General features: G+C 56.9%; 2 protein-coding genes across 8 annotated transcripts in view; one reads left to right on the forward strand and one right to left on the reverse strand.

Moving 5' to 3' along the window:
- Positions 1-4583, forward strand: part of GRAMD4 (GRAM domain containing 4) — a 77555-nt gene extending 72972 nt beyond the window's left edge. For all 4 annotated transcript variants that reach the window (XM_059937187.1, XM_059937188.1, XM_059937190.1 and 1 more), the window contains 5 exons: positions 1405-1549; positions 2335-2428; positions 3192-3276; positions 4130-4198; positions 4415-4583. In XM_059937187.1, the coding sequence (XP_059793170.1) occupies positions 1405-1549; positions 2335-2428; positions 3192-3276; positions 4130-4198; positions 4415-4519 (498 nt within the window). In that variant the 3' untranslated portion in view covers positions 4520-4583. The remainder of the gene's footprint in view (positions 1-1404; positions 1550-2334; positions 2429-3191; positions 3277-4129; positions 4199-4414) is intronic.
- Positions 4584-9149: 4566 nt separating this feature from the next.
- Positions 9150-20966, reverse strand: part of CERK (ceramide kinase) — a 51994-nt gene continuing 40177 nt past the window's right edge. For 2 of the 4 annotated variants that reach the window (XM_059937193.1, XM_059937191.1), the window contains 6 exons: positions 20742-20894; positions 16534-16639; positions 15165-15241; positions 14247-14521; positions 13304-13512; positions 9150-11521 (listed from right to left, as the gene is read on the reverse strand). In XM_059937193.1, coding sequence (XP_059793176.1) covers positions 11449-11521; positions 13304-13512; positions 14247-14521; positions 15165-15241; positions 16534-16639; positions 20742-20894 — 893 coding nt within the window. In that variant the 3' untranslated portion in view covers positions 9150-11448. Of the gene's footprint in view, positions 11522-13303; positions 13513-14246; positions 14522-15040; positions 15242-16533; positions 16640-20741; positions 20895-20966 lie in introns of those variants that run through there. The other 2 variants (XM_059937192.1, XR_009505476.1) reach the window with 2 other exon arrangements.

Consider the following 20966-nt stretch of genomic DNA (forward strand, 5'->3'; position numbering starts at 1 on the left):
TGGGGCTGGCCAGCCCTGGGCAGGGGACGGCTGCTGGGGGAGGCTGTGCAGCGCTTGGAGGCTGGTCAGGGGGCCCCTACCCACCTAGGCTGGCTGGGGAGTGGGCCCCGCCAGGTGCGGCTGGCCCCCAGGCCAAGGGCAGGAGGGTACAGGGCGTTGGCCGTGACTGCCGAGACCCTGGGAGCCCTGGGAGTGACTGCTCTCTGATTGGGTGCCGGGTCCCTGCTGTTCCTGGCAAGGGGACAGCAAGGCCGAGATGGGCACATTTTGTGCTCACGGGCTGGGACTGGGTGGAAGGCTATGTGGGCATTAGGCACCCTGTCCAGAGCCAGGACGAGGAGGGCAAGCTGGCCTTGGTGCTCCTCCTGGGGTCTCAGACTAGTGGGGAGGTTCTGGGCTTAGTAGGACTCCCACGGAGGTGTAGGAGGGCTTCCTGGAGGAGGTGACATTGGATTTCAGAGTCTCGTGTATGAGTGTCCTTTGAGGAAAGGGTGTCTGGGAACGGATGCTTTTGTCCGTGGAAGGGAAGCTCTGGGTCAAGTGTGGATCAGGCTTCCTGGGTTCTGGAACAACAAAGCTTGTTGGGGCCCCAGACTCGCAAGCCAGGTGTGCAGCCGGGCAGGCAGGAGCAGCCGCACCTTGGGGAGCTGGTGGGTGGGCTCTGGTCACGCAGAAGGAGGCGGACCCAAGGGGTGAGGCCCAAGAGCGGGCAGCCTGGCTCCCTAAGTGTCGTAGACCCGAGCGGCTGGGAGGTGGGCTTCCCGGGGCGGAGGGCGACCCCACCAGGGCGTCCCGCGGCCGTGTGTCTGCGCGTGCTGCTTGCTCAGCTGGTGTTTACCGCCTCGCGTCACGTGGACCCACCTTTCCTTCCGTTGTGGTCGCACGCGTCTGTGGTCCCGTCCGGCCAGCTGTCGGGACACAACGGTACGGTGTCTGTGTGGTACCCGCACCCCCACGCCGTGCCCTGATGCCGCGCGTTGCTGTGGTCTGACTCCGTCTGACTTGCCAACCTTGCTCTCAGTGGCCCGTCCCGCGGCCGGTCCCAGTGTCCGCAGCGCGGGCATGAGCGCCTGCCGGCACCGCACTGACCGCACGTGCTGGGTCGGGCTCGGAACAGCGTGACGTCACGGGGAGAGGGTCTGCCCGCCGCAGCCGGGCTGCTCTGTCTAGACCGGGGCTCGTGGGCGAGGAGGACGGGACCCCACGTCTGGGTGTGCCTGCCTCTCCGCTCGTCCACGCGTGGGGCGGGGCCTGGGCGGGGCCTGGGCGGGGCGGGGCTAGGTTGCGTGCGTGCGTCCCGGCTCGGCCCCGCCCCCTCACGCCCGCCCACGGCTCCCCCCCCCCCCCCACCCCCGGCCGGCGGGGCTGACGGGGACTGACGGGGACGTCGTGTGCCCTCGGCAGCCGCAGACGGCCTCCTCGCGGAGCTACGTGACCAGCGCGCCCGCCGGCCTGAACAAGGACGAGGACGCCAGCCGCGTCCACGGCGCCAAGAAGAGCAATTTCCACGAAATCTTTAACTTGACAGAAAACGAGCGTCCGCTGGCGGGTACGTGTGTGCTGAGCCCGTGGCCAGGCGGGGTCGCCCGCCCCAGTGCTGGGGGGCCCGACGGGGGCCGAGGGAGGGCCGCCCGCCCGCCTCCCCCTTCCCGGGCTTCCTGGGCGGGTGGGTCGGAGGGGCCGGGCGCGTCTGCAGTGGGTGGCTTGACAGCGGAAAGGCAGGCAGGCCGGCCGGCCGGCCCCGAAGCGGAGCCGCAGAGCGCGACTCGGCGTGGCCGCCAGCCTCGGCGCCACACGTGCAGGGGCTCCCCGGTCCTGCTTTGGCCCGCTCGTCCCTTGCTGTGGCCTCCTAGAAAGCTGGGTGGTGACAGGTGACCCGGGAGCCCAGGGCCCTGCTCGGCCTTCCCCGAAACACCTGCGCTGCCCGGCTCTCTGTGAGGCGGGTTGGGGGCTCTTCAACGATCTGGCGTCTGTCGTGTGTGATACCAACTGCAGAAAGAGAACTTCGGAGAATTCAAGTTTTGACCTTTTCCTGAGCCCTCTTTCTGCTGACCCAGACCGTGAACCTTGAGAGTCAGGGCCGTAGTTTGATTTATTTAAATTGTGCTTTTCCTTTAAAAAAAAACAACAAAATCCCCGCTCATTGACGCGAGGGGAAACATCTGCTTTCCAGAGGCTCTCAGAGGCCACTTTCCTCCCACTGTGGGTTTCACCTGATGGCGGAGAGTGAACGTCAGTACATCCTTGAAAAGCCAGTGCTGATGGTTCCAACATCAAGTGAGAGGGCGGGTATTTCCAGTAGGAAAGGTCACGGGCCGCTTTTGTCCCCGTCAGTGTGTGAGAGCGGCTGGCGGTGCTGCTTGATAAACAGAGACCGGAAGATGCCGACCGACTACATCAGGAACGGGGTCCTGTACGTGACGGAGAAGTGAGTGAGGCCGGCGGCGGGCGGGCGCGCCCTCCGGCTGGGGCCAGGATGAGACGGGGCTCCTCGCAGGCCCCGCGGTCCAGGGCGGTCTAGCCGTGGGGACCCCTAGCCCTGCCGAGAGCCCGACTCCTGCTGGCTCCCGGCCCCCGGGTGGGGAGGTGCTGCCTCAGAGCCGGACGCAGCCGGGGCCGCAGGCCGTCATTTCCCCAGGCCCCGGGATGGCCTGGTCTGGGTACCCAACGTCGTGCGGCGGGAACCGTGCGGTTCCCCCAGCCAGGGCCCTGGCCCCAGGGCAGCAGCAGGGCTCTCGTTACCCTCCTTTCGGGGCGTAGCAGCCCAGCTACCGCCAGGGGTGGGAGGGGCGGAGCAGGTGCACGGTGGGGTCTGTTCTTAGCCCTGGGGACCCTCGGCCACCTCGCCCCCCACTCTCAGGCAAGGACCACCTGTTCGTCTCCCTCGCTGGAGGAACTGGCCGAGGAGACCCCGGCCGGGCCTCAGGGACTCACAGGTCTCTTGTTGGACGTCCCGGGGATGCTCACGTCATGGGAACGTGGGTCGGGTTCAGTGCAGAGCAGTGGGTTTTAAACCTGAGAAGCTGTGAGACTCGGTAAAAATGAAATCGGTTGTAAGAGGCCGGCGCGTCGCGGCAGGTGAGGGGGCCCTGTGTCTGGGCTGTGGGTGCAGCTGCCGGGCACGGTCCCCTCTGGCTCACCTGCTGGGCTGTGCTCTGTCCTCCCTTGCCCCCCGCCGCCACCCCCGGTAGTTACCTGTGCTTCGAAAGCTCCAAGTCCGGCTTCTCCAAGAGGAACAAAGTCATCAAGCTGGTGGACATCACGGATATCCAAAAGGTGGGTGCGGCGCCCTGCTCGCCCTCACCCCCCAGTCTCAGGAGCGGAGGAGCTGCGGGGTCACGAAGCTGGCGGTCGAGTTGGGAGTGGGGTGCGATTAGAACAAGACGAGGGGTGCCGTCTGGATGGTCGGGCAGGCGGCGTTTCTCCCTGCGGCAGGGCCCCGCTTCTAGGCGGTGTCCGTGCGGAGCCCTGCGGCCCGTCGGGGGATATCCACGCGCCGCGGGCTGGGCCCTCTCTTCTGCCTGGTGGGCCAGCGCCTGACATCCTTGCACAGATGGGAGTGGGGGGGGGCAGTGAGCTGGGCCCCGGCAGCTGGGCGCCCGAGCCCGCTCTCACCGCTGTGCCGTCTGCCCCTTGGCCCTGAGACGTTCCCCCGGGGTAGGCTGTCCTGGCTCCGGCATTTTCTAGCACTTTCCGTCGTGTCACGTGGAGCAGGCACAGGTGTGCGCAGAGCCTGACACACACACCTGGCGGGGTGGCCAGGCCCACCCGCACCCCCTTGGGCATCCTGGGTGGGCCCCAGGGGTCCGCTGGGCAGGTGTGTCAGGAGCACCCCTGTGGCTGTGGTGGGTCCCTCCCTCCCAGAGAGGTGTGTGGTTGGTGGGGTCGCAGGAGCAAGATCGGGCTGGGGGGCCTGTTCCCCCCACACAGTGCTCCTGGGGAGACCCTGGCAAGGCTGGGCGGCAGTGTCAGCAGGTCTGCTGTTTCGTTCACACCGTCAGTCCTTGTCCTCTGCTGGCTGGGGAGGCCCAGGCCCGTCTGGGGCTCTGTGGAGAGTGCCCTGGGGTGTGAGGAGGGTGGCCCCGTCTCCAGGGGGGCCCGTGGTGACAGGCACGCCGTTGGCTTTCAGTACAAGGTCCTCTCCGTCCTCCCGGGGTCGGGCATGGGGATTGCCGTGTCCACGCCATCAACACAGAAAGTAAGTGCCGGGCGGGGGCCGGGGAGGGGGGGGGCCGGGCGTGGCTCTGAGCACAGGCTGGCCAGGCTTGCGGCCGGGCAGAGGGGCCTGGGAAGCCCCCTCCCTCCCTCCCGGGGCAGGAGGCTGCGGCCCAGCGCAGGTGCTGGCGGGGAGGGGTGGCTCCGTGTGGACCTGGCCGCCCGCGGACTCGCCGCTGGTGCTTCCTTTCCCCGCCAGCCGCTGGTGTTCGGCGCCATGGTGCACAGAGACGAGGCGTTCGAGACCATCTTCAGCCAGTACATGAAGATCACGGCGGCGGCGGCATCGGGCGGCGACAGCTAGGGTTGCCTCGCCGTGACGTCGCTGGGAGTTTTTCTTTTTTTAATAATTCGGTAGTGCAGAAAAATTGGACATCCTCGTGATCTTTTGCAATAACCCCCCTGATCTGTGGTTTCTATTGTGTTGACCCTGCGTTTTACAGACTCCTTCGCACAGGGGTCGGGACTCTCGAGGGCGCGTCTTGTGGACGCGAGGCCACCGGGAAGGATGACACGCAGGACACACCGCCAGGCACAGCTGCGCCTTCTCTGTCCCCACCGGGCGGAGACCGGCGCGGCCGCACCCCGGCTCTCGGAGGCCAGTAGCTCTGCCACACCAAAGCCATACGAGGAGCATGCGGGGCCCTCCCCGGGGTGAAGGACGCCGGCGACAGGCGACGGGGCCCTTGGCCAGCGCCGTGAACGGGCCCGTCCTTTAGGGAGACCCCCGTGCACGTCCCGGGAGCGCGGTGCTGACCAGCTGGCCGGGGGCCCGAGATCAGCTCCTTAGGTGGATGCGGATCGCCGTGCAGTGGAAAGGCCCAGGAGGGCAGCCGCTTCGGGGTCGCCCCGGCCTCCAGGCTGCTGTGCCGGGGTGGGTGAGGGGGACTCCCGGGCCGGGGTGGGAGTGGACCAGAGCGCCTCAGGCCCGAGGGGCCCAGGCTGGCAGAGGGCCTGCTGTGCAGGGACGCTGGGGAGGTCAGCCGGCTTTGGGGAGTGACCGCGAGCAGAGCCCAGAGGTCGGGGTCCGCACCCCTGGTGCCTGCACACACGCGGCGGGGAGGGGGAGAGAGCCCTCGCCCTCGGGGAGGTCAGAGCGCGCGTCTCGCAGGCCCGGCCCTTCCCTGAAGCTGGCGTCCCATTGGGACTGACTGGCCGAAGGCCGCGGGGACGGACACGCCCAGGAGACGGCGGGGCCGGCGGGGCCACCCCCGCTCGGCACACTCCCGACACGGGCACCTCCGGTCCCTCAGCTTGTCCTGAGTCCTCTGGGTGTCACGGAGATCGTTGTTTTTTGAAGAAACAGAAGATTATATTTTTTACAGAGAGCAAGCTGTTTTTCTTATTTTTGTATCGTTTTTCAGACGTAGTTTTTACCTCTGCTCCCCATTTGCTGGTTGGGCGGGCGGTTCGGTGGCGGCACTCCTGTCGCCCCTCGGTGGGGGACCCCGCGGAGCGTGCTCGGGGGCCACGCCCACCAGCCAGACAAGCACACGCCCCGGCCCGGTCGTGGGGTCCCGGGGCCCTGCGGTGGCTGCCCAGTTCCTGGTCTCCCTGGCGTCGGGGTCCTGTGACCTTTCAGAGACGAAGGCAGCGCCCGCCCGAGACCTGGGCTTTGCCCCACAGTCGGTGCAGGTGGACTGAGTCCTGGGGGGGGCTGTGGGTACACACCCAGTGGGACCCCCTCTGTGCCCGGGGCGAGGCAGGGTGGGCCCTGAACTGGCCCAGGGTGACTGCGGGGCGACACCCGTGGGTGCTGCTCAAGCCCCACTCCCCGGGGCTGCTGTGGGCTCAACATGCGTCTCTGTCGGCACCGTGGGACTCTGTCCCCCGCACTGCGGGCGTGTCCCTGCGTGGAGTGGACTTGCCTCCTTCAGAGTGGCGTGGTTTGGCTTGAGTCCCTTCTGAGGAGCGAGGGAGATGAAAGCTGACCACGTGCGGGGCGGCCGTCCCCAGCTGCAGTGGCCCACGGCAGGTCCCCCTGTGGAAGCCCAGGGCCCCTGCCGGGAAGAGCGCGGGCCTGTGCGGGCTCCCTGCCGGGGAGAGCCTGGAGTTTTATTGTGTAAACCTGGGCAGATGTTTAATTTCTGCGACTAATCGCTGAACTAGAATGAATGTGAAATTTTTTATGTCTGGAGCTCGAGTCTATTTTGGATCTGTAAATACTCATTACCAGTGTAACTTTTGTTCAACAAAAGGATTGTACTGTATGAAGAACTGATGAAAAAAATGCCCCTGTAACATTTTTTTAAGAAAACCTTGTTTAAAGAAAAAGTCTTGTATAAATTATAAATTTTTATTTAAATAAACCTGTAATGCTTTGTGCTAAGGTCGGGGGGGCTCAGTTTTCCTGGCAGGGTCCCTGTGGCCACTAGCACTAGAGGGCAGTGGGGGTTTCAGCACCAAGGCCGAGGAGCGAGGTGGGCACCCAGGGAGTGGCCTGCGGGCGGGGGAAGCTGTGGACACTGGGAGGCGGGAGGCAGGGGCCCAGCTTCCAGAAGGAAGCCAAGGAGGGGTGGTGGCCAGCGGGGGAGGAGCGTCCACGGGCTGGCACACGCCCCGGGGGCGGAGGGAGCTCAGGGATGGGGCCGAAGCAGCACTTGCAGTTTGGGGTACAGGTCCTGGCCCCGCCCAGAGGCGCCTCCCCTCGGGGGCCGTGGGCATCCCTGGGACCAGCTGCTGCCTGCAGCCCTCCCCGAGGTCTGAGGCTGAGGGGGCCCTGGGCAGAGGGGTCCTTAGCAGTGCTACTGGCTTAGCTGGTCCAGTTGCTGGCACTGAACACTGAGGGATGCAGGAAACTGCCTGGCTTCTGAGACCCCCAAGGTCGCACACTGACCTGTGGTGGGGACACCCAAGAGCCCCCAGCCCCCTGCACCCTGAGCCCCCGGGAGGCAGAGGCCTGCCCAGGTCCCTCAGGGAGTGGCCAGAGCTGGATGGAAACCAGGTCCAGTGGGCCAGCTCCGTGGTGAGGGGGGCGGCCTTGGATACCACATCCGTCCACCTATCCATCCATCCACTTCCGGCGCTGTCCTATGCGCTGGACACAGCAGTGACGGGACAGCGGTCCCTGGGGAACCTGGCAGACATCAGACACCCCCGGGAGTGCTGTCCCCTCGCCAGTGACTCTCCTGACGACACACCCAAGCTGTGATTTTGCAGCTAAAATAAACCTCCTGGTCCCCTACCTACGCTTGAAGTTCCCACTCAGCCTCTGCCCCTCTTTGTGGCGGGCCCTCTTCCGACAGCCCACAGAGGGAAATGAAATTAGTGTTCTTGAATCGGGGTTCTCTTCATAGGTACTTACTGTTTAATAACACGGCGTTTGGTGAGTGAATTTTACGACTACACGATGGGTAAATAAGGTCATACGCTGACCAAAGAGGGGTGCTCATGATGAACCAAGGACTGTAATACTGTTCTCCCCACAGTATTTAACCAACGGGCAAAGCTGAGTCCAACATTATTGGCTGTAACAGAGACTGGAGTGAGGGGCGAGGCGACCCTGAAGGCCTCCGGAATCTCGGGAGCAGCCTCTGCCTGGGAGCTGAGGGTCCGGGAGACCCCCCCCCCGTGTGTGGGAAAGCCACCCAGCTCGTGGAGATCTGCCCCCCAAACGCTGGAACCAGGAAGCCCAGCCCCTTCCTACTCTGGGCCCCAGTGTCCTCCACTGTCAAAGGCTGGCATCACAGCACCAGTAAGACTGGAAAGGATAATACTCAAATATTTGTGATTATAGAAAGCCCCCAAATCTACAGAAAAATAAGAGGCAAGTTTTTCTGGATAGAATCTGATACGTAAAAAGCCACTGCATTTCTACATTAAAAACAAAAATTTTAAAGGATAACAACAGCCTCAAAATAGGAAGTTTTTAAGAACAAATCTAAACAAAATTAAGAGACATATGGAAAAATTATTAACCGGTATTGAAAGATGCGAATTAGGACTTACAAAACGGGAAATATATGCAATGTTCATAGACTGGAAAATTCAGTTTCATGATGAAAACGTCTTCTTAATACCCACAGAATGAAACAGGCTACAGAAAATGACACAGTATGATGCCTTTATATAAAGAGCAAAACCTGAAAAACTATGCTGAGAATATGAACAAGTAGGGGAAGAGAAAAAAAAAAACACCTTTCTTCTACCCTCTCAGGTTCAGTTGTTGGAGTCTGTGAATTAAACTGACCAAAGGCAAATTAGAAGAAACGGCATACAATTTTTATCTAATGCTAATATTTAATTTTTTTTATGTGACTCCAGGCCTTTGTAGAAAAGCAGTGGAGACACAAAGAGGTGGTCAGACCCAGCGCCTTATATGGATTTTAATTTTAAAGGGCAATAAATTTGACAAGAAGTGACAAAGGAAAGGGAGTTTGGGCTTCTAGGGTAAAGTTAATGTATTGGGGCATTTTATATGGAGAAACTAATGGAAGAGAAGCGTTCTTTTGTTAAGGTTTGTTTGCGCAGCACCACCTCAGTGCTAACTTTGTCTCCAGGGACAAAGGGGGCCCAGGAGAGAAGAGGGGGCACACCCTCACAAAGAGGAAGATATGTCCTTTCAGGCAGATGGGGGAGGGCAGAGAGCTCTTTTTGGCATCTGCCACTTCTTAGCTGTCTTCCGCTCAGAGCGGTCCTTACGCCAAAGTGGCACATTTGGGGGTGCCACCTTCTGATCCCCTCTCATGGGTAAAGCAAGGAAATGATACCCTCAGATTTGGAAACAGTAGTTAGTTAGCTCTCCGGTGGAGGCAGGGGAGGCTCAGTCCACAAGGGCACACAGGGAGCTTGGGGGTGAAGTTCAATTTCTTGGCATGGGTGGTAGGTACCCCACTGTTCATTTTACTTTTGTTCTTTAAATTGTACGTGTTTTCACAAAAAATACTCTGCTTTGAAAAACAATAGGAAACTCGTAAGAGAAAAAAGAAGCTACGTTCTGCCCAAAGTAACAACTTTATTTGTCTTCTCAAACATACCAGAGCAAATTCACCATTTTCTAATCTTGAAGCCAGCAAGACTAGAAAGAAAATTAAGCCCCTTTCTGCCCACACCGCCCAGTTACACGGGACTGCAGTAAGGACAGAGTCAGCCGCCCGCCCAGGGGCAGGCACGCGCCGCCCTCGCTCAGCATCAGGATGACCAGGAGGAAGGTCCGGGCGTAACTGCTGCACCAACAGGCCACACGGGAGGTTACCAACCTAGACTAACGCTGCTCAGCGACCCCAGGTTTTCACTGTCCAGCCATCAGTTCTGATTTTTTCTTAAAATCCTGCAGTATAGGCGCTGGGGTCGCTCTGCTCAGGGTCCTCACGCGCCGCAAGGTCTGAAGGGTACTCCGGCCCCGTGACGGGGTCATCCACAGCTCCCGGGGTGGGGCGGGGCGGTCCTCAGACAGCCACACAACCTCCAGGGGCAGTTCCAAGGTCTGCGATTTTGAATGTCAGCAAGCAGTCGGTGAATATCGCCAAGGCACGCAGGAACCATGTGGCGTGGCGGGGTTTCTTCCTGAACGTAAAATGCTTACCCTCTGGCCTGGACGGTTTTTCTCCAATTGGCAGTGCATTTCAGGGCAGGCCAGTGATTGGAAGCATTCCCCAGGGACGATGAAGACTGGAGACCCTCTCGGGGACCCTGGTGAAGCAGCGCAATCAATTCCACGGCGCGTCCACGGTGCTCACGGTCCCCCGCGCAGAGCTCGTGCACCTTTGGTTTCCTCCCCACCAAGGGCAAGCATCAACAAGACGGCGGCATCTCTTTCTTTCTCATCCCCAGACTTTTCACTCACCCGCCAGTTATCAAATCATTCAACTTGCACAATCACTTAATAACATGGTCTCCTAAAAATCCACTGTTGAGGCTGCCCTTTCATCTGCTCTGGGCGGGACTGAATGGTGAAATAGGACATTTCACGTGTACTTCCAAATAGAAATCACCGCAAAGGAATTCCAAAGATAAACGATGTCTGTTAGATGCTAAAGCGGCTGCCCGGACCCTGCGTGAAAGGCGGCCGCCCTCACCGCCTCTCGTAACAAACTCCCTCATCACAAATCCAAGGTGAAGCTGCAGCCGCTCACGTTTCAGCTAAAGCTGTTTTAGATGCGTCTTCCACACACCGAAGCACGAACACAAACAAAGCCCAGGCGAGGGGCGCCCCTGGGCCCAGGGAGGCCCCAGCACTTGAGCAGAAACAAACGAAAACAGACAGTGAGGGCACCGTTTATCCTCTTCTGGTTGAAAGGCCAGAACTTTCAATAAATATATAGAAGTAAGTGTGAAGATAAGAAAGGAACAAACCTGGACCACGTGGTACAGCCAAGGGACCCCGGGGCGTGGGACCCTCCCCTGGGGGTGGGGAGCTCGGTCTGGAGTTCACACAGTTCGCGCAGGAATGTCTCACCCACCCCGCTCGGCTGCTTTCTGTCTCCCCACAAAGCCCAGCTATGGCACCCCCGCTGTGCAGATAGAAAGCTCGGGGATTCCAAATTTAAAAGAGTAAAACCCTTTCGAGTGCTTTGCAAGCTGCCCGTTTCCAGAGCTCCTGACTTGTTCTCGCTCCCAGCTGGATTGTCTAGAAACACTACTGTGATTTTTCAAGCTACAGTATCGTTACTCTGAGTGTTCTTCTCACTCACTAGAACGGGCTACTATGGAAGTGTCACTTCGAGCAGGACTGTGATATTGCATTGTAGTTGCACGGGACAGAAAGGGTCCAGTAATAACGTCTTAATCGCAAGTTAAGATGCAGGTACTACAAAGGCAAAGAGAACCAACTACTTTCCAAAACTTGATCACAAGCTACTACAGGGTAAGTCTTGCCAAGCAGATCGGTGACCCTGTAGACACTCGTGTCCTGGTGGCGTGACCTCGATGGAACACGTTCACATCGTGTTGTTCCTACAGTTATTGCGACAGAGCCACAAATGGGCCGTTTTAACATCTGCACCATCAGCATGGTTGAAATCTAAGAAGCCAAGCACTCCCAAATCAGCAAGCGCCACTTGCTGAGGATAAGTTACGTGAAACGCAACCCAAAGACTCACATAGAACTGAAAATGCCAAATACGTCCACAAAATTGTTGACAAAAGGTATTTTTTCTAAAATCAACATTTAACTATCAAAAATAAATTTCTAAGTTTGAATGCATATCAACGTAATTGGTCTGTAGTAATTTTCTTAAATACTGTTCCCACTTCCCAAGCACAGCAAGAAGGCCGGCGATGTGAGACGGCGTCTCAGCGCTGTGACTCCTGCTTCGAGTTCTCTTCGATTCCTCGTGCAAAGAGCCGGACCAGCTGGCAGTGCACCCTGCAGAGACAAAGGGCCACACTTAGACCCTGTGCGTCCCCTGACCCTCGGCCCCCCAGCTGGTCGAGGGCGGAGGTGGGCCTCATGCACCAGGATGGTGGGTCTCACCGTGGCAGTCTCTGGTCCCACCCGGCAGCGACGGGCCAGGGGCGCAGAGCGACTTCCTGACACTCCTGAGAGACCTATTTTGCAAAGGGCAGCTGACGGCCAAGTGCAGATCCAGGACCCCGTAGACCCGGTTCTAACTCCAGCGCCCCACCTGCGAGCAGAGTAACAAACCCACAGGCCGCCTCTCTCCCTGCCTCGGTTTCCTTATGAGAACTGAGCTGACGGGGCCATGGGGAGGGTCCCCTGAAGGGCAAGCCCGAGCGAGTAGGAGACACTGGAAATGTGCCGTCACGGGAGACAAGTGTCGCCACACCAGCCCGAGCGCCCGCCTTCCACAGAGAGCCACAGCACATAAGCGGGGGCTCAGAGGTCAGCGTGGGCTCTTGGGTCCCACTGGCAGTGCCACCGTCCCACTTGATGAATGACGTCACAGCCTCCTGAGAGATGGTTAGTCCCAAAGGCCCCGTAAGTAAGTGACTCACTGTTCAAGACACCGCAATCTTTATCAAGGTGTGTAGGATATATTTCACAAAAGAATGCCTTTTTTAACTTTCAGCAATTCATAAGCCGGCATTAAAAATAATTCCGTTTCCTTAACTTGTGAAGTGAGTCTACAGGAGCCGAACCCCTGCACACACGACTGGCAGGGTGGGTTCGCCTGTGACCGTGGAGCCGCCTCGTGTCCTGAGACGTGAGCCGGGCGGTCACCGCCACGCTGGCCGCATCCTGGTCGCAAGAGCAGGGAGCACGCAGACGGGCACTGGGGGAGGTTGGAGAGCTGCCCCTGCCCACGGCTTTGGCTTGGACGCTACCAGTCAGGAGACCCAGCTGGGACCAGCAGCTGGTTGGCTGAGAGCCATTTACAGTGTGGATTATAAACGGGGATAACACACAGCACGCTGAAACACGGAAGGGTGCGCCCGCCGCCCGTCCTTCCACGCGGCGGGGGTGGGGCCTACAGGCAGGCTCCCGACCACCTTGCTCATGCAACACCCACTCTGCTATCGCCAGCGGGAGTCCAGCTTGGATTCCTTAAGGTCGACCAAGATCCTAAAGCCATTGGTCACAGGACAGAATCCTTCTACAACTTTACAGTTCTCCCTCAGTCTCTTGTAACTGTTACACGCACACCTCAATCAATAGCCTTTTTCTAAAAAACAGTTTCCTTTACTGTGTCTTTCAGTGGGGCCAAAAACCACGTTCTTGGCACTCCTATTTCATCTGGTGATGTAATAAATACATATAATCAGACTGCAGATTCCCAAGTCCAAATACAGCAGGCCCAGCAGGTTCAGGGCCGGAGGGGCGGGCCTGGCGCCTGGACCACAGCACGGCCGCGGGCTGGGCTCCTCGGGGCCGGAGCCTCTCCGGGTGGTCAGTGGACCCAGGACTTAGAAAGTGCCCACAAAGGCGCTTTGTTAGTTTGTTTAACTAGTTAGGAGACAAGAGCGAGAATGCCAGTACTGGCAGTGCAGGATGTGGAGGAGAAAAATAAAACTGAGAGGCTTCAAAACCTGTGAAAAGATCAACCCCTCAGCATCTTTCCAAAACTGAGGTAACGGCGTCTCCCTGGGGCTTTCACCCGGGGAAACACACGTGCGTCTATGACGCACTCTTATGCTTTAGGCTGTGAGGGTGCCGGGCCCACAGAGCCCCAGGGCCACCTTCGCTCACCTGACCTCGATGGCAGGGCTGCTCAGAACCTCCCCGTCGCAGTTCCAGGCGCTGCTGGAGACGGCGCAGCAGCACGGGGGGCGGTCGCTGCACAGCTGCCCCAATCGCTTCTTCCCGCGGCCCCGGACGCTGCCGTCCTCGTCCTCCGCAGGCTTCGGCACAAACTGGAACTTCTTGACGCGATAGACTTCGACGAAAGTGAAGTCAAACTACCAAGAGACAGCAGGACGGAAACATGCTCTCAGCGGTGCTGCGCTGGGGGCGGGACAGCCGTCGGGGCCTCCCGGCAGCTCCTCCCCCCGCAGCTTGGGGACAAGAGAAGTGGTCACCACGACTCTTACAACACGGTCCCATCCACAATGAATGACACGGAGTAAAGAATTCCTGAGCAGCAACTTGTACGATTATTTACCTTTTTAACAAGCAGTATTTTAAAAGCCACATAAAAACACTGTTGGCCCAGATCTTAAAAAAATGTAACAGCCACAAACTTTACCAAAATCATAGACTGATCAGAAGTTGCAATTGTCTGGGTATGGTTAGACTTGCCCTCCCCCCACCCCGTGTCACTACAATTGTGCCAGTGACTAAGGAAAGGTTTGCTGGAAGAGTCTCAGTAGAACCCCTTTCTGGGAGCTGAAAGATTTTGTTGTAAGTGACCAGCAAGGGCAACAGAAAGTTGCACTGCATCACTTCGTTCTGTTTTTAAATAGGAAGAGAAACATTCACGCCTCCTAGTTTCTCTGCTCAAAGACTTTATATTTTTAAATGAGATTTTACAAGGAATAACTATGACTAAGACTTTAAAATGGGTGAAATGCAAACAGAAAAATCTGTCCTTCTTCCCCTTGAATTCACAGCCGATCCTACAACATACAGATCGGGGTCGCCCAGGTAGAAGCGGCCGCCGATGCAGGCCATGTGGAAGCAGCGGTGCCCTTACCTGGTCGCCCTGGTTGGTGTGCCTGACGAGAAACCTCAGGAAGTTGAACCGGGAGCACTTCCGGATGAGGATGAGGTCAGAAGACCCGTCTCCCAGGTGGGCGGCCGGGGAGAGCCCCTGGGGGCTCCGGGGACAAGCACAGGACATGTTGGTGGCGTTGATGGCCAGGAACTGCCCGCAGACGACCTTCCACTCTTCCACCTCCTCTGAAGCAGGAAGAAGCATCGCAGAGGCTACGTTAAATCCGTTACATCCGAGCCGGGCAGGCGGGCGTCCTGAGATGACCGGGAGGGGTCGTCTCTACAAACGCACCATGCGATCGCTTCTCAGCATCAACACAGAGAAAACCGCGCCCACCACTGTGCCCGGCGGTCACCTCCCGAGAGGCAGAGCTGTTTCTCGGGCCCTCGCCTGGGACTTGGGACCACGATCTAGAGCAGGGGTCGCCAAATCTGGCCCACCACCTACCTGACTGGGTGTGGCCTGTGAGCTAAGAATGGGTTTTACATTCTTAAATGGTTGAAGAAAAAATCAAAAGAAGGCAAGTATTTTGTGACATGTGAAAATGACGTGAAACTCAAATTTCAGCGTCCACGAATAGTTTCTGGAGCACTGCTGAGCCCACTCCTTTCCTCTAAGCCCTCGAAAAGGCCACTCGCTGACCCCCGTTCTGGACCACTCTAGGGACAGGCGCCTGGCTGGCGCCCCAACAGTAGTTCAGAGGGACGTGGCAAGATGGGCCCTTCCACAAAATCCCGTCTTTTCCCCAAAGTCTGGCAAAGGCAACCACGCACTCTGCCTGGAGCTGAAGTGGAAGCAGGTGCCCCTGCAGAGAAGAAGGGGCGGGGGTAGGAGGGGCGAGACCCGAGGCCCCGGACTGTAGGTCCAGCCACGGCCGCGTCGGCCCCGCCACGTTACCGGTGCTCTCCAAGCCGTACAGTGACCTTCTCTGCTCGGCCTCCAGCTGCTGCTTGCTCTGCCTGCAGACAAAGCACCTGGAGGACGAGAACATGACCACCTTGTCTGGAACCTACAGGCTGCAAAAGCGTTTCAATTCTTTTCATATAGTAGGAAGTGCAATTTCAGAGGCTTCACTTAAAAATATTTTGTTTGCATATTAATTTGAGTTCTCAGAATCAGATCCACTCTTAGAAATTACACAGACAACATATCCGTTTTGAAAATGGATAAACATCACAAAAAGCAAACAGCATCCCATGAGGCCCTTCTGTTGGCCCTGGGGAGCGGGCTGAGCTTGGCCCCGACGCCGGGGTGGCGGCAGACGGAGCGAAGGACAAGGTGCAGATCCCAGCGTGGATTCCCGGCCTGAGACTTTGTTCCCTTTCACAAAACAGGGAACATAGTGGTGATCTGGTCCAGTCAGTAACAAGCAAGTAAATGACTCAGAGCAGCTATCGCGGGGCTTGGTCGTTGGTCTCACAGATGTTTGCGGTCCTGGGCACCGCTGGATTCAGGCCGTCGAACGGGCCAGGGGCTTTTGCTGGTGGAATTAGCTCATCAGCAACTGAGGTGGCGAGGCCGTGCCTCTAACTGTTTGATTTTATGGTCTCAAATTCTTCACTTAAAGGAGGAGAGGACCAGGGGAAGGAAGGGCCCACGTCTTAAGAATGACTTAAAGAAGGAAGGAAAACCCCCGAGTCCATCAAATCCCTACAGCCTCTCCGCGTCCTCAGACTGAGGAGCAGGGACAAGATGCGGGCTGTCGGGTCGCGGGTACAGGTGGCCAACCTGACACTCGTTCCAGGTTAACCCGGGCACATGCTGTTGAGCATGGTGGGGACACACAGGGTGACAAGGCAGCGTGGCTCGCAGAGGGGCCCCCACTGCTGGCCCGGGGTCTGGACCGGCCTCTCCTGACCACCCAGTGGGGGGACGGGGGGCCCGTCCAGCCAGCTCCACGGGCGCCCCGAGGGCGCGCACAGACCTGTCCATAAAGGGGCTCGTCTTCGTCATTTCTTACATCCCCAGCAGGGGGGGACAGCAGACCCCCCGCACCAGAGCAGATGGCGTGGTGTGAGCCCTCTGCTGGGTAGACGACGGGGACCAGACCTGACCCTGGGCCGCCCCGTGACCCAGGACCCAGCATGGGGGACACGGCGGGACCCCCTCAGGGTGCGTGGGACCCTGACCGCTGGTCAGGAGGAACCAACGCCTCCCGTCTACATTGCCAAGTACTGCCCACTCACTTCACAGCAGGAGCAAACCCCAGCCAGTCCTGCTTCTATCTCATCGTTTGAGCAGAAACACACGTAAGGGATGTGCTTACCCCGCCCGGCAGGGTTTCCTGTCCCTCGGGGAGCCCACCGTGTGCTGTGCTGGCAGGAAGGACACTGTCCCTTCGTAGCAGTGATGGGAGAGGAAGGTCTTCAAACCTGAGAACAGAGCGAGACGGAGAGACACACCCACATGCACCACTGCCTGCGCAGGAGACCGTGCCGTCAGCTTCTGCAAAGCGTGGGCGCAGGGCACCCGCCTGGGGACAGAGCGTCTGCAGGAGGACACGGCCCCCTCCCACTTCAGGCTGAGCTGCCACCACCATCACAGAGGACTGCAGGCTCCCGGCCGCCAGGGCTGCCTTCCACACTGGCAAAGGGGACGTCTTGGCCACCAGTGACCCCTCGTCGTGGCCTCGACGACGTGGCCTGCAGGTTCCGCCCTGTGAAGCCCCCAACACACCCCCAGGCTTGACCCCGTCGTCCACAACTTTGGTGTCTTGGAGGAACTCAGGACAAAGACCAGGCGGCACTGCCACCAGACCGTGGCCGGCCCCTCTGGGAAACTGTGGCACGCTGTCCGTCGAGCTGCCTGCACCCCCAGCATGCCAAGGCTGAGAGAGGTGAGGAGGCTGCAGAAGCAGCGTGTGAAGCGAGCAGAGGTTGGTTCACGAGGCTGAAGGAGAGAAGCCGCCTCCATAACATCAAAGTGCAAGGGGAAGCAGCGAGGGCTGGTGTGGGAGCTGCAGCCAGCGAGCCAGAAGACCTAGCTAAGATCATTCACGAAGGTGGCTCCACCAAACAGCAGATTTTCAGTGCAGAGGAAACACTTCTCCTGGAAGAAGATGCCATGCAGGACTCTCCCAGCTAGAGAGGAGAGGTCGCTGCCTGGCTGGAAAGTTTCAGAGGACAGGCTGACCCTCTTGTGTTAGGGGCTAATGCAGCTGGTGGCTTTAAGTTGAAGCCAGTGCTCCTTTACCATCTGAAGATCCTGGGGCCCTTAAGAATTATGCTAAATCCACTCTGCCTGTGCTCTGTAAATGGAACAACAAAGCCTGTTTATAAACATCTATTTACAACATGATTAACTGACTATTTTAAGCCCACTGTTGAGACCTACTGCTCAGAAAAAAAGATTTCTTTCAAAATGTTACTGCTCAGTGACAATGCACCTGGTCACCCAAGAGCTCTGAGGGAGATGGGCGAGATTCACGTTGTTTTCATGCCTGACAACACAACATTCATTCTGCAGCCCATGGATCAAGGAGTCATTTCAACTTTCTTTTCTTTTTTTTTTTAAATTAATTCATTTATTTTTGGTGTGTTGGGTCTTCGTTGCTATGTGCAGGCTTTCTCTACTCTTCATTGCTGTGTGTGCCCTTCTCACTGCAGTGGCTTCTCTTGTTGCGGAGCACGGGCTCTAGGCGCGTGGGCTTCTGTCATTGTGGCGCGTGGGCTCAGTAGTTGCGGCTCGCGGGCTCCAGAGTGCAGGCTCAGTAGTTGTGGCGCACGGGCTTAGCTGCTCCGCAGCATATGGGATCTTCCCGGACCAGGGCTCGAACCCGTGTCCCCTGCATTGGCAGGCGGATTCTTAACCACTGTGCCACCAGGGAAGTCCCCATTTCAACTTTCAAGTCTTATTCCTTAAGAAATACATTTTGTAAGGCTATAGTTGCCACAGACAGTAATTTCTCTCATGGATCTGGGCAAAGTAAACCAAAAACCTTCACCATCCAGATGCCATTAAGAACATCTGGGATGACTCATGGGAAGAGGTCAAAATATCAACATTAACAGGAGTTTGGAACAAGTTGATTCCAACCCTCCTGGATGACTTGGAGGGGTTCAGACCTCAGTGGAGGAAGTCACTGCAGGTGTGGTGGAAACAGCAAGAGAACTAGAATCAGAAGTGGAGCCTGGGGCTTCCCCGGTGGCGCAGTGGTTAAGAATCTGCCTGCCAATGCAGGGGACACAGTTTCGAGCCCTGGTCCGGGAAGATCCCACATGCCGCAGAGCAGCTAAGCCCGTGCACCACAGCTACTGAACCTGCGCCCTAGAGCCCGCGAGCCACAACTACTGAGCCCATGTGCCACAACTACTGAAGCCCGCACACCTAGAGCCTGAGCTCTGCAACAAGAGAAGCCACTGCAATGAGAAGCCAGAGCACCACAATGAAGAGCAGCCCCCACTCGCAGCAACTAGAGAAAGCCCACACGCAGCAACAAAGACCCAATGCAGCCAAAAATAAAATAAATAAATTTATAAAATTCAAAAAAAAAGTTAAAAAAAAAAGAAAAGAAGTGGAGCCTGAAGGTGGGACCGGACTGCTGCATCTCAGGGTAAAACGTCAATGGACGAGGAGCTGCTTCTTATGGACGAGCAAAGAGAGCGGCTTCTTGAGACGGAATCTACACTGGTGAAGATGCTGAGGAGGTTGTTAAAATGACAGCAAAGGATGTAGAATATGACGTAAACTTAGCTGATAAAGCAGCAGCAGGGTCTGAGAGGACTGACTCCACTTTTGAAAGAAGTTCTACTGTGGGGAAAGTGCTATCAAATTTCACTGCAGGCTACAGAGCAATCGTTCCTGAAAGGAAGAGTCAACTGATGCAGCAGACTTCACTGCTGTCATATTTCAAGGCATCACGGCGGCCCCCCCCCACAGCCCTCAGCACCCCCGACCCTGATCCGTCAGCAGCCGTCTGCATCAAGGCAAGACCCAGCACAAAGATTACGACTTACTGAAGGCGCAGGTGATGGGGAGCACTTTTTAACCATGAAGTATTTTTAAATTAAGGTATGTATCTTTTTTTAGACATAATGCTATTGCACACTTAACAGACTACACTATAGCCTAAACGTAACTTTTATATGCACTGGGAATGCAAAAAATTCATGTGACTTGCTTTATTTTGATATTTGCTTTCTTAAGGTGGTCTGGAACTGAACCCTAAATATCTCCAAAGGTGTGCCTGTAAATTTACCCAAAAGTAACCTATACAGGGCAGTGACCAGAGAAATGACACTCATTAAATACAGCCAAGCCATCATCAAAAAATCTACAAACAATAAATGCTGGAGAGGGTGTGGAGAAAAGGGAACCCTCCTGCACTGTTGGTGGGAACGTAAATTGATACAAGCCACTATGGAAAACAGTATGGAGGTTCCTTAAAAAACTAAAAATAGAACTACCATATGACCCAGCAAGCCCACTACTGGGCATATACCTTGAGAAAACCATAATTCAAAAAGAGTCATGTACCCCAATGTTCACTGCAGCACTAGTTACAATAGCCAGGACATGGAAGCAACCTAAGTGTCCATCGACAGATGAATGGATAAAGAAGATGTGGCACATATATACAATGGAATATTACTCAGCCATAAAAAGAAATGAAATTGAGTTATTTGTAGTGAGGTGGATGGACCTAGAGTCCGTCACACAGAGTTAAGTCAGAAAGAGAAAAACAAATACCGTATGCTAACACATATATATGGAATCTTAAAAAAAAAAAAGGTCCTGAAGAACCTAGGGGCAGGACAGGAATAAAGACGCAGATGTAGAGAATGGACTTGAGGACATGGGGAGGGGGATGGGTAAGCTGGGGTGAAGTGAGAGAGTAGCACTGACATATATACACTACTGAATGTAAAACAGATAGCTAGTGGGAAGCAGCCGCATAGCACAGGGAGATCAGCTCGTGCTTTGTGACCACCCAGAGGGGTGGGATAGGGAGGGTGGGAGGGAGATGCAAGAGGGAGGAGATATGGGGATATATGTATGCATATGGCTGATTCACTTTGTCATACAGCGGAAACTAACACAACAGTGTAAAGCAATTATATTCCAATAAAGATGTTAAAAAATAAAATAAAATAAAATAGTACTATAAGTCCCTGCAAATAAATAAATAAATACAGCCAAGGAATTCATCTCAGCAACAAGTGTCAAACTTTGAATCCTACATCCTTTCAAACTTTTTTTCTGCATTTAAACGCATTTGAAGGCTGAAAGGGTGGTGTTGCACACGACCTGAAAGTGCAGACCATCACTCGTTTGTATGATCTGGGATCGACCCCATTCCTCCTCGTCCCAGCTCTGAGCAGATGTGAGAACTGGCCTGTGACCGACGGCAGCGGTTCTCTGGGCACCCCGGACCCGTCAGACTCGCGCCCCTTGGTTTCCGTCTGTGAACGAGGCCCCACCTGGAGCGAGATGGAGGCCGTGTGTGGAAGCTCCCGGCGTGTTACTCTGAGTTACCTGAGAAGTCGTATCTGACGAGACCCATCCACCGCTTCCTCTCGCTGTCCTTGATGATGTCCCCGTAGAAGCCGTAGCCCAGCAGGGACACCGAGTACCGCAGCAGCGTGCTGTTGTGATGCACAGAGGACACGTCCATGGCCAGCGAGTCCCCTGCGGAGAGAAGCCAGGGTGGAGCCCGCGCCCCTCTGCCTGCCCCCTGCAGAGCGGCCGTGATGGAGCCGC

Source organism: Balaenoptera ricei, chromosome 10 (genome assembly GCF_028023285.1).
Source record: "Balaenoptera ricei isolate mBalRic1 chromosome 10, mBalRic1.hap2, whole genome shotgun sequence".
NCBI classification, from domain to species: domain Eukaryota; kingdom Metazoa; phylum Chordata; class Mammalia; order Artiodactyla; family Balaenopteridae; genus Balaenoptera; species Balaenoptera ricei.